Source organism: Diospyros lotus, chromosome 14, assembly GCF_014633365.1.
Source record: "Diospyros lotus cultivar Yz01 chromosome 14, ASM1463336v1, whole genome shotgun sequence".
NCBI lineage: Eukaryota > Viridiplantae > Streptophyta > Magnoliopsida > Ericales > Ebenaceae > Diospyros > Diospyros lotus.
In genome coordinates, this window is record NC_068351.1 from 5,040,407 (window position 1) to 5,053,102 (window position 12,696).

General features: G+C 36.9%; 2 protein-coding genes across 2 annotated transcripts; one reads left to right on the forward strand and one right to left on the reverse strand.

The window, feature by feature from the left end:
* Positions 1 to 2,618: 2,618 nt before the first annotated feature.
* On the reverse strand, positions 2,619 to 9,413 carry LOC127790143 (protein FATTY ACID EXPORT 2, chloroplastic-like). Its single transcript, XM_052319435.1, is given in 5 exon segments — positions 2,619 to 2,933; positions 2,936 to 2,952; positions 3,910 to 4,044; positions 8,961 to 9,288; positions 9,339 to 9,413. Coding segments are annotated over 5 exon segments (678 nt in total). The 3' UTR covers positions 2,619 to 2,810.
* Positions 9,414 to 9,910: 497 nt separating this feature from the next.
* On the forward strand, positions 9,911 to 10,697 carry LOC127789517 (cytochrome b-c1 complex subunit 9-like). The gene is made up of 3 exons (XM_052318400.1): positions 9,911 to 10,123; positions 10,321 to 10,368; positions 10,522 to 10,697. The coding sequence occupies exons 1-3, from the start codon at positions 10,001 to 10,003 to the stop codon at positions 10,576 to 10,578; spliced, it is 228 nt and encodes a 75-aa protein (XP_052174360.1). The 5' UTR covers positions 9,911 to 10,000; the 3' UTR covers positions 10,579 to 10,697.
* Positions 10,698 to 12,696: the final 1,999 nt, after the last annotated feature.

Here is a 12,696-nt window from a genome sequence, read left to right on the forward strand (position 1 = left end):
TCGAGCGGCTTTGATTAAAGGAGGTAGATTAAGAACAAGCTCCAGTGGGATAAGAATAGAGAATAGCTGTTAAGACAATAATTAAAAGAATAAATCATCAATGGAGTTGTAGCCTTCTTCTTCTTCTTCCTCTTGATTAATTTTATGGCTAGCTAAGCCATGAATTTGCTTTCATCATGCCCATATTTGCCAGTTGAAGATTAAGAAGAAAACAAGTTCATCATTATTGCTATTATGAATTTGTAGTTTTCTTTTGTTTTCTTTTTTTTTTCTAAGTTCCAAAGTTCTTTCAGATGATTGACAATAATGTTTTTCGTGAATAATGAGTGTTTGTAAATTCTACTTCATGTTTAGGGCTATATATAATAACCACCAAGTCTATGGGAACTTCAAGTTGGACTCTGTCTAGCGGGGGTGTGAATAATTCTAATTCTGAATCCATGAATACATATATGACATGTTGAGTTTTACTCCCTTATACTTTGAACTTCAAGTAGGACTCATTATTTGTGAATAATGAGTGTTTGTAAATTCTACTTTATTATTGTTATTGTGAATTTGTAGTTACAATTTTTTTTGTTTTCGTGAATATTAAATTCCTCCCTCCTCTTTTTCTATCAATAGTTATGTACCATTTCTCTCTCTCTATATTCCTTAATAAAAGACAAAAATGAGACAATTAGATAGTATAACAACTATATCATAACTCCCTCAAGATAGTACAGATAATTCATCACAGACGTTCAGAAACTTAGAATATTGTGAGGTTGTAGGTTCGATTTTTTTTTTCGTGCGGAACTATGCAATCGCGTGTGTTCATCTAGAAAACTTGATCTAATTTTGGCTTGCAATCAAACTTGTTTATATACTTGGATTGGGGTCATGATTTATCATGAGTTTTTTAGAGGATGAAACGATTTGGGTCGAAGGTTGTTAATGATCGAGGACCTCTCGAGTTTCTCACGTTATAAAATATATATATATATATATATATCATTAGAGAATATTTAATTTAAGTCACCTTCTAATATGTTTGTTGCGGAGAAAACTCTTAAATTTGAGTTATTGAATTTGAAATCAATAATTAAAAAGTAAGGTCACAAAAGAATTGTGTGAAAGAATTAGGTTTAATTCAACCTAATTCTTATATGTTTAGAGTTAATTTTTCATGTTTCTTTTTTTTTTTTTTTTTGTGACTTTGAGAAATAAAAAAAGTGATTTGTCTAAGTATATAAAAATCTAATGAAACTTAAATTTTTAAGTTTAAAACAATAATGATATTTGGTCTAAATCTACTAGAATCCTACTTAATTTAATGCACAGATTCTCGTGTCACAAGTTTAGTTGAATTATTGGATTGAATATCAAAGTCCAACTTAAAAGTCTTTTTCATTGAGTTTTCCAAACTTTATTACTTACAAAAATTGTAGTATTAATAATTAATTTTAATATTTGATAGTATATTTAAATTTATTATTTATTTAAACTAATTACAAACTGTCAACTGCTGCTACTTGACTAGACTTATGAACCCAAAAAATGCCCTTCAACAAGATCATTGGTACAGATGAGAGACAGGAATATAATACTTGGCTTGGCTTGGCTTGGCATGGCTCGGATGTGGGTTGTCCAAATCCAGAGAACCAAAAATGAGAAATTCCCAGTGTCCAGAGCAGAGGCCATTGTCAACTGTCAAGTCAGCATGGAGCGATTCAAATGCTCCAACGCTGTCTTACATACTTATGGCTGATAGCAAAATACAACGACATATGACAAGAGGAACCTGATTTTTTTTAGTTAGAAAGGAAAACTAAAAATAGTGTCCACAGGAAGATAAGGCCCACTCATGAGACTAAAACCGAACATGATGTTACCAGCAAGAATTGGATGGATTTTCAAAACTAATAAGTAGAGCAAATTAGCATATGAAGAAAAGAATTGCTCACAAAAAGCATAGTCACATGGAAGAAAATAATTCAAAATTAGCCAAGGAAGAGAAGCAACTCACTGGGACCTACGTCTAGGAGCTTTAATATTAGCAGTGCGAGTTATTTTTACCAATACAAGCACTAAAATGGACTATTGGGCTCAATTATACTTTTCCTGTGATACATTATTTCTTAAATAACGAGCAATCTATATAAAAAATATTTTTACACCGTAAATTTATTAACATTAGATTATACTTTCACCTCTAATATTTAATGGTTGATGGCCTTGACCAATGACCATTACATACTACATATTATTACACACCCGACGTTTAGATACGAGGTTTTTGAGAAATCGTTATTCTAAAAATATTTACTGCTGTGTGGTGTGCTGTGTACACCTCCCTATGAAGTATGAACATCATTATAACTGCCATTCATATCTCATTCCCTCGAAAGAAGATTGATTCATGGATCTCCAAGAGGATTTGGTTCACAGCATAGAACTTGTAAGTTCCACAGTTATAATCACTAGGCAATGAGCCGCAACAAAACAAAGCAGAGTCTAGCTCATGTTGAAAATGCCCTTTAATGCTCGTTTGGTCGAACGGCATTCAAACCCATACCGAAAATGTCGCAAACCAGGCTTAAAGCACGACTGAATCTTTAGACAAGTCCTACTAAAAATAAGTCCCAAAGCCTTTAAGCAAACGATTTATTAATGTCATAAACCAGAGTTTTACGTGTACATATGGAACAGAACTAGCAACTAAGAGTCCATTTGAGGAATCATTCAGGAGGGAAGGGGGAAGGAAGCAGAAAAGACAGAAACAAGTCCTGAAGTCTAGTTACATTCCTCAAGCACAATCCAAAACATTTTCAGTGCATGCCGCGCAAAATTCCATGGAGGTATCCACCGCTCATAACAAGGGACACAATGGATACGACACCAGCCGGAAATATCTTCCCTGACTTCTTAAATCGGGAACCCATTACTCCCAGAGAAGAGCAGCAGAAAGGCCTGGATGTTGCAACAAATTAAACAAAGGTGAGACCAAATTGATGCCGAAATTAATTGGCAAAATAAGAATGTCCTTGCCAGTGCAGGAATGTATCATGTATGCTTTCTTTCAAGTTCAGATTCGCTCAAAGCATTGAAAATTTAAGGCATGGGTGTATTTATGCAAATTTGCGATGTGTTCCTCCTAAACTGTCGTGCAAGGTACTGTATTTGAGAGTTCTTTTTAGTTTCTAACTATTAAAACAAACTTAAATTTCCAACCTTTTGCTTGCAGTAATGGTTTTGGTTGCATGATAATGAAAATTAGCACCAGCAAAAGGCAATAGCCTATTAAAGGAGCTACAAAATTTTCTTCTCGCAGACAAACAAACCTTGACCACAATTTTTAGACAACCCACCTAGTGGGATTAAGGCTTAATATGTTACAAATTTTTTACATTTTGGTAGAATTTCACTAACCTGTGTCATAAAACTTCTTATGGTAGTTTAAATTAGTTTAAAAATCAATATTTCTCCACTTTCCATGGTTTTTATTTTCACCAACATGGTAACCTGAGACACACTATGTTTAAGCAGCAGCTATAGTCAGTCAACATGACTTGGTATCAGAACTAGAAAGATGTAGTCATATTGGTTACTAATAACGATGAATGAAACTCTAATCCTTAACAGAAATAAATGTTTCCGACTTCTCTAAACATGAGAATTTGTGTTGTTATGACTTCTTTGACAAGGGAACTTCAATCCATTTATTGTTTTCTGATCTTTAGCACTCTGGAGATCATATTTCCTGGTACTTAGTAACCGGCACAGGGGGAAAATTAAGATGACTGTCAAGTTTAGATCCAGTAACTGGCTGTAACAAACCTGAGGTGGAAGAAAGAATGTGCTGTTTTGAGGACAAAAGTCATGACTTAAAATTTGGAAAAGACTGCAAGATAAAAGTACAAATATTACCAAATCCAATGGAAGATGCAAAAGTTGGCCTTGCGGGAAGCTCGGTATAAACATAATACAGAAGTAATGCAGACAGTCCACCAGACATCAGTGACTTTCTGCTGCCACTCTTCAAGTAGCCCATAGCTCCACCCACTATCATAAAAATGAGCACAATTCATTAGAAATAGAAGAGAAAAGCCAAATCAGAACATACAATTTATGTGAAGTTAAGAGCATATAAAAGTTTTCATCCCTCCAATTTTCTCCCACGTGTGCCCATATGTTTTCATTAGTTTGTTGAGGAAAAGGACAGAAAACCCTAGATATCAACAGTTAGATCAATTTACTCAATGAAAATTTGACTAGTCGTCATAATTTCTCATTCTTCTGCATCACGGCAGTGATAAATTGCATTGTTCCATTCCATGGGATGTTTGACCAAGGCTCCTCAATTAGCAGCTGCTGCAATGTGTACTTGGGAGGGAAAAATACAGTTCTTGGATACTCCAAAGATGTATACCACCTTTGGAGACATGACACATACCGATTAAGAATTGATTTGCAATTTTTGGGCAAAAAAATCCTTTTGCAGGATTGTCCATTAGTCTTGTTGCTACTGATAACACTGAGTGCTTGTCCTCGAAGAACTACCAACAGCAAGGAAGTCACTGATGTAATCATAAATCTTGACACACAAATGGGAAATTAGAAGTATCTGTTCAAATTTGTACAATGAATCAAGTTTTTGTCCCACTATGTGGGTTGGTTAATTGGTTTGAAATAGTACTCAAATAAAATCCCAAGATTTTTTTCTCTTTCAATTTTTATATATGAAATTATTTATAATTATTTATTAAACTTCTTGGAAAATTACATCAGGTCTAATAAATTGAAAGAGGGGCCTTTTATTAATCAACTTAAATCCAAATCCTCTCTTGAGATATCTTCAGTATGTCGATGAGAACAAATGTATCCAAGTATCTGAAGCCAATCAATTGGTTCCACTCAAATAAATTGATGATGAAAAAAGAAGGTAAAGAAAATGAATTCATTCAGACATCATGGGACCGATGTATTCACTGACAAAAGGTAAAATTAAAACTCGAAGATACTGTCAGGACTTGCTATGCTAAGATTAACCAATGTTACCACCTTAAGCCAAGCCACTCCCCTTGCTACTTTTTATTTTTATTATTGATGTGTAAAATCTATTCTAAAGTTTGTAAATAGGTGCAACATGCACACACCTGGGCTATGCAGTAGCAAAGACCAAAACACCACAAACATTTAGAAGTGCAGAATACTAGAAAATATATATCAAAATATTGCAACGATCACTCTCTACAAGCTGGCCTCTCAACAGAGCATCTACTTTTCTTGTTCCAAACTCAGCAATTAAGGCACAAGCCCAATGTATTTCAAGCCTAACTAATGTTATCTACCAAATAATACCAAAAATTATTTTTATAATCACAAAATGTTGACAAATGAAAAGTTACAAAGTACATACAAGCTTACAATTTAAAAATTATAATGTACAAATTCTAAATAATACACTGGAACAATATTTATACTAAATAACACCTCAGTATATATTTATTGTTTAGAATTATAATTTTTTATTATTTATTTATTTTTTCATTTTTCAGGTCTGCAGGCCACATTGGGGGCAGCCCAGCACAGTCTACTGCTACTGAGCAATGCATGTGGAGTACTGGGCTGGGCCACGCCACCCCTGACACCTCTAGCTTTGACTGAACTCATAAAGAAGCATCTGTCTGTAGAAGATCCAATATACAGTCGGGCTACAAAGCAGAATAAGAGATTGTTCAGGAGGTTGCCAGAATAAACACCTTAATTGCTCCATGCAGAAGAAGAGCTGCGAGTTTAATGTGGGAACCAGGTCTTCATGAGATTGTTCAGGAGGTTGCCAGGATAAACACCTTAATTGCTCCATGCAGAAGAAGAGCTGTAAGTTTAATGTGGGAACCAGGTCACCAAACCAAATGAGACTACTTTTTTTTTTTTTTTTTGACAAATATCTATCAATATCCTATTCCTTCACTCCTAAATAACAACTAAAAGAACAACATATTAAGCCTCAATCCCACTAAGTGGGATTCGCTACATAAATTCTCACTCACCAATCATGTGGTCATATCTCCCATAAAGCCATTATAACATATAATCATACCTAAAGTTCTCCACTAAGTTTTTTCCTAGTCTTCATTTACCACTTTTAGTAAAACCTTGTTTGATTCCATTCACTCTCCTTATAGGAGTTATCTATCACTCTTCTTCTCATAGGATCAAACCATTTTAATTGCATTTCACACATCTTATCTTTACAAGGAGATGCATCAACTTTTAATATATAATTTCATTTTTAATTCTATCTTTCTTTATATGGCCACATACATATCTACCCTAACATCCTCATCTTGATTACATTTATATTTTGTAAACTTGTTTTATTACCCAACATTTTTTCATACAACAAAAATATTCTTACATTCATCTGATAATTTTCTTTTTTAACATTAACAAGATCTTATTATAGCATAAAATGCTATATGCACACGCACTTTTCCAATTCAACCATCTTGTCATAATTCTATGAATAATATCCTAAATAATCTCTCCATCATTTTGAACAATTGATGCAAGATATCTTAACTAATCTCATTCCTAAACCAACCAATAAGTAAACAAATATGGGTTCAGTTCCTTCATTTTCTTTCACCATCATTTCCACAAATCCCCTAAACTAAAATCTCTTTAGAGTGTTAAGTTTAGGAGCTCTCTGATAAGTCAATCAATGATTCTTGTTGTCAATTCACTTACACTCCTCACCCGAAATCAATCTCAAACAACAGAAAATATGCAACTGTAATGAAAGACAGAATTAAAGGAATGAAAACAGAAATGAAACAATCAAACCACAATCACAAGAGGCGGAAGAATTATCCTGGTTCAGGCCACAGAAATGGCCCTACATCCAACCACCAAGAACGAGAGCAATTCCACTAGAAACCGAGTGTAGAACAGTTACAAAAAGTACCTCTCTTCTTCTTCTTTGATCCATGAATTCACTGCACTCAAGAGATTACAAACACTCTTCTTTACACAAAGTATTTCCTCTCTTCTTTATAGCAGTCTCACTCGTATTCAGAGACTTTTGGAATGATCAATATCTCACTCTTCCATCTCTATTCCACCAGAGTAAAATCTTCTTGGAGATTACAAAGACTTTCTTGAACACAAGCCTTTCCTCTCACACACACTGCACTCAATCATAGAGAATGAATTATCATCTTTGACTGCCCTGCCCTATGTCTCCTATTTATAGACATTATAGGCAGTAATTACAAGGTTTTTATTTAGCCTACACAAAGACCGAAATACCCCTTATAATAAAACACCAAAGCTAGACTCTTCTAACTTAGAATAAAATCAGCCGCTTCAAACACTCGAGACATCTTATGTTCTTCTTAACCTTCTAGACTGTTTTCTCAATGCAAAACATCAACAAATATACACTTGACTAAAAACCAAGCAAACCATGAGAGAACTAAGCACATTGATGTTAGGTATCACTTTATCAAAGAGGTACTTGAAAGGAAGGAAATAGATTTGATAAAGGTAGCAAGAGAGGAAAATGCTGCGGATATGTTCACTAAAGTAGTACCTATGTCTAAGTTACATCATTGTTTGAGGCTCTTACATATTTGTATTTGTAAATGATCAGTTTGTTTTGCAGGTCCTAGAGGAGAGCAATTGGTGGAGCCAGATTCTAGAAGTCACACATGCAAAATGGTGGAGATTTGTTGAAGTTTTGCATGGAGTATATTCTAGAAGATCAGAAAGGATCAGAAGAAAGGATCAGAAGAAACCAGATTGATGATATAACTAGAAATAAGTTAGTTAGATAAGTTCTAATTAAGTCGGTTGTATAAGGGTAGAATAGATTTTGTGTTTTTTTTTTAATTACCCTTTGTAATATCCGCCCAACCCTCTATAAATGGATAGATAGGCGGACTAGAATGATTTTTATGATCATTTAGTTTTTTACTCTTTCTGAATACGAGAATTGCTCTGAGAGGAAAGGCTTGAAGAAAGGAAGTTCTTTGTAATCTTGGGTGAAGACAGTGTACTCGTGTGATAGAGAGAGGAGAGGGTTTCTTGTGTACAGATTCTTTCATTGGATTTCTAGTGGATTGCTCTCGGACCGTGGCTGGATGTAGGACTGCTTTCAATAGTTCGAACCAGGATAAATCCTTGTCTCTTCTTGTGGTTTGGATGTTTTTCTCCTTGTTATCTTACTGTTTTATATACTGTTTTCATTTTCTGTTGTTTGTGTTTTATAACCGAGAGAGTGTGTTGGTGAGATTAGCATTGAATTGAGAAGATCCTAGTGCTCCTAATCTTAACATAGAGAAACACAGACTCAATGAAATCTTTGGGTTTGGAGAGGTTGCAAGCGTAGAAGTGCACAAACAAAGAATGGCAAGTTATAAAGGGAGCTCAAGCGATTGACATCAAAGGAGATTGGTTACAAAGAAAGTTGAGAGAACACTATGTGATCGGGATATATATGAAGGCTTTTAGATTTTCCTAGGCTTGGAACCAAGATTACAAAAGTCAAAATCTATGGTTTGAGTCTATAGTGAAGTCATCGAGGGAGGAAGCCTTACAGCCATTTGTAACAAATTACAAGTTTGATAATGTCAAGCGAGCATTGTCAAAAGAGGTCGAACAGCCAGTGATTGGCCAAAAATTTCATTTGAGAAGGAGGAACTTAAAAGGCAGTCAATTTAACAGGGCTTGGGGTAAATAATCCTTTTCATCTCACTTCCAACAAAGATCCTCACTTCACAGGATGATTCGCCATCTGTAACAATCAAAATCCTATGCCTTGAAGATTTTCTATGACAGCCTCTTCGAAAATCTATTTGCACAAAAACAAAAAAGAAATTGCCACATAACAATCAAACTGGACTCAAAAACACGCAAATACCCCGAATTCAACGAGTAAGGTAAAAAAAAAAATGGCGATTAGCCACATATACCTCCAACGAGGGCAGCGTAGCCCAGCGTCAATTTCTGAGACAAGGACATAGACATCTTCTGCTTGCCGCTGTGGCCTTCGCTCGATCCTCCTTCAGGCCCGTCAATATTACTATCGTCGCCGCCGCCGCCTCCTCCTCCTCCGCCGCCGCCTTCTCCTCCTCTCCCACCGCCTAATCCACCGTCGTTGCCGCTAGAATCCGGCTCGATATCGATCTCCTTACCGCCGGCGGATTCGAAAATGAGGGTGGGGGGTTTGGAGTCGGAAACAACCCTAACCGTCCCCGTCCGCCTGGAAATCCGGCTCCGCAGCGCTGAGCACGAACCGGTCTAGACGATACAGGAAGCTCCGGTCTGGTGCTCAAGAAGCGCGTGTATGCCCGATCGGTGGGATCGTGAAACCGGAGCTGGCGATGCGGAGTTAAACAGTGCGACAGCGGCAATAGCTCTCCCATTATTTCAGATTCGGATTTGGTCTTTGTTTGACTCCTAATATATTTTTCCCACTACTATTTTAAGGCCACTTTATCAACCCACTCATAAAAAATTAAAAAAAAAAAAAAACAAAAAATGCCCAAGGAGTGTTAGTTTGGGTGGCGACGCCGATGCTTACAAAAAAAGATCATGAGAGTTGTGAATGAATGATTAGTGTGGGTGAGCTGTGTGCGTCCTGTCACCTGTGTGTTTTACTTAAAAAATATCGTTAAAATTTAATAGTAATTACTATTCATTTTTTTAGATACTATTAACATATAATAAAAATCTCGAGCCATCCATCGCTTGACTGCGCCCATCTAACGACCCTTTTGTCATAGAAAAAAACCAAAAAAAGGGAGGGAATATTTTTGAAATTAGGCACTAAAATTGAGTACTGTAATGTAAGGTGGTGGGAAGAAAAAAAAGATCGAGAATATTCGGCCGAGGCCTGGAAAAGGCCAACCTTTTTCCATTGGTGGAACGAAGGATTGATTCTCTCTGTTAATTTTGTGAAGCAGAGAGGGGGGCGAGAGAGTGAAGCAAAGCAGAGGAGGAAGAAGCAGTCATGGAGTGGCTTAAGGCTGGAAGAAGCGGCGGAAGCCTTCTGGAAGGGCTGTACAGACTCCTCATGCGGCGCAACTCTGTCTATGTCACCTTCGTCGTCGCCGGAGCCTTCCTCGGCGAATGGGTACGTCCGTCTAGCCTCTGTGCTTAGGTTTTATGCTTGTGTGTGCGTGTGTCCACGCATGTTTAATTGTTCATGATCTGAAGTATGAACCATTTTTACGATGCAACTAGTCTCGTGCAATTCTAGATATCCACACTAAGCGAGGTAAAGAAGTTCAAACTTGGAGCCTTTTAACATAGAATTCATTGTGGGTGCAGGCTGTGGACAAGGGAGTGCGGAAGCTCTGGGAATACAACAATGTCGGGGTAATCTTACATCTTCTAGAGTTGTTGCTCTTCTGCAAATGTTCCTTTTTCTTCTCTAAACAGCTGTTGATAGCCCCATAACCATAAGCAATAGGTGTCACCATTTTAAAGTCTTGTACATGCAGTCCTGATTGAAAGTTGTGCGTACCGCAGAAACGATACGAAGACATTCCAGTTCTGGGAGCAAGGCAATCAGAATCAGAAGAATGAGCTATGGCGGAACCATATATATGTATTTTAATAACAAACTAACAATTGCATCTGTTGTTCGCTTGGTACTCATGAATGGAAGATGTCATTTACACAAATCTTATTTATAAGCATATATACGTTTGTGTGTGTGTGTGTGTCTTCTTCTTCCAGCGCGTCAGAATTTTTATGGCTTAATAGATCTTAAAGTCTATGAACTATTATAAAATATGACATTGAGTCCCTCATTTAAAAAAACTTAAGATTCGATCTTTAAACAATTAAAAATATACCTTCTTAGTTCTTTCCATTTACATACGTCTGACTGTGATATCACGCACCGTTTAAAGTGCGTGACATAATAAATTCATATATATAATATTATTAATATTTTGTGTGATTTAAAATAATTTTATATTATTTTAATTACTATTACTATATTCTTGCATTTAATTGTAACAGCACAGACCCACCCCCTCCTATGGTCGCGACCATCACTCTTCCTGCCCATGGTTGTGGCTCTCACTCTCTCTCTCTCTCTATATATATTGCAAAGACCCACCCCCTTCTATGGCCGTGGCCCTCTCTTTCTATTTCTATATATATATACTACACCCACCCCCTCTCGCGGTCGCGGCCCTCTCTCTCTCTAATATATATAGTGCCCCCTCTCAGATATGAACATTACAGATATTGATCAAACCTCCTAGAAACAAAGTGAGACTCCACTCTCTCCCCCTTGAAAAACTAATGTCTATTTCTTTATTTCTATTGTTAAGTTGTCAATATTGATGCGTGTGATAAAGATGAGAACTTTTGTAAATGCCGAATAAATGCTATTCTGTGGTGTTCAATCAAATAATTATAAGAAATTGGAGAAAATGGTATTGGGTAATTCTGAGTCTCTGAAAATACTTGCTCTGTGTGCGGGGTGCTATTTTAAGGATTGCCTCAATATTTACACTCAATTCCATCACTTTTGGCTTGTGATGCTTTTGCAGATTACCAAATGCGCCCGACATGGAGATTTTCTCTATGTATGGAGTTGGAATCCCTACTGAAAGGGCATATGTCTATAAGTTAAGTTCTGGTGCCGAGTGTTACATTCCATTTCAAATTGATATCTCTGCCGATGTTGGGCACGACTGCACTTGAAGGGTGAGGTTTTTTCTGTTGATGGAGATGAAACAATTCCCATCCTGAGCGCAGGTTTTATGGCTGCAAAAGGCTGGCGGGGGAAAACCCGATTCAATCCCTCGGGCATTCATACTTACATAAGGGAATATAATCACGCCCTCCAGCAAATCTCTTGGAAGGCCGTGCAACCCAGAGTGGGGCTCATGTTGATATAATTAGGGGTGTGCAGCGGTTCGGTTAATTTAGAATCGGTTATCGGTTCGGTTAAGGTGGGTATCGGTTCAGTTTATAAAAAATTGGTTCGGTTTTATTGGTTTGGTTTTATCGGTTAACCGAACCGACCGTTAATCAAAACAATGTCGTTTTCTATATGATAAAACGACGTCGTTTTACGTAAAAAAATCGCGTTTGCACATAGAAGAATATCGCGTGGAGAACAGGGGGGCTACGTACGCATCCATTCAAACCATTCCAATCCATTGTACGAGAGAGAGAGGGGGGGAAATCGAAACCCCAACTAGCATCATCATTGCTTCCAACCGTCGCCGTCGCTTCCAATCGTCGTTGTCGATTCCTTCCGTCGCAGCATCGTCTTTTCCTTTGTCGTCAGACGTCGACAGAGGTGAGATTAGTTCCTATTCATCTGTGGCTTTGTATCTTTGATTCTTTGAGCATTCGAGCCCTAATCCATTCTAACCGAAACTAAGAGAAAAAGAAGGCCTACCATCTGTCGATTCGTCGTCGTTAGTTAGGTCCTTAACTCATTTCATTTTACTCCTAGTCTTAATCGAAACCCTAAACCAACCCAGACCACACCTAGTCATCGACGATCGACCCACACGGCCACACCTACGACCAACATAGAGGTTAGGTTAGTTTCAAATTTTCGTTAGGTTAGGGTTTCGGATTTTTTATATTTTTTGGACTTTTAGTTACTGGTTTGAGGGGTTTTTTGTTTGTTGTTGTTGCCATTATTTTTCTCATTTCTTGTTGACTTGTTGT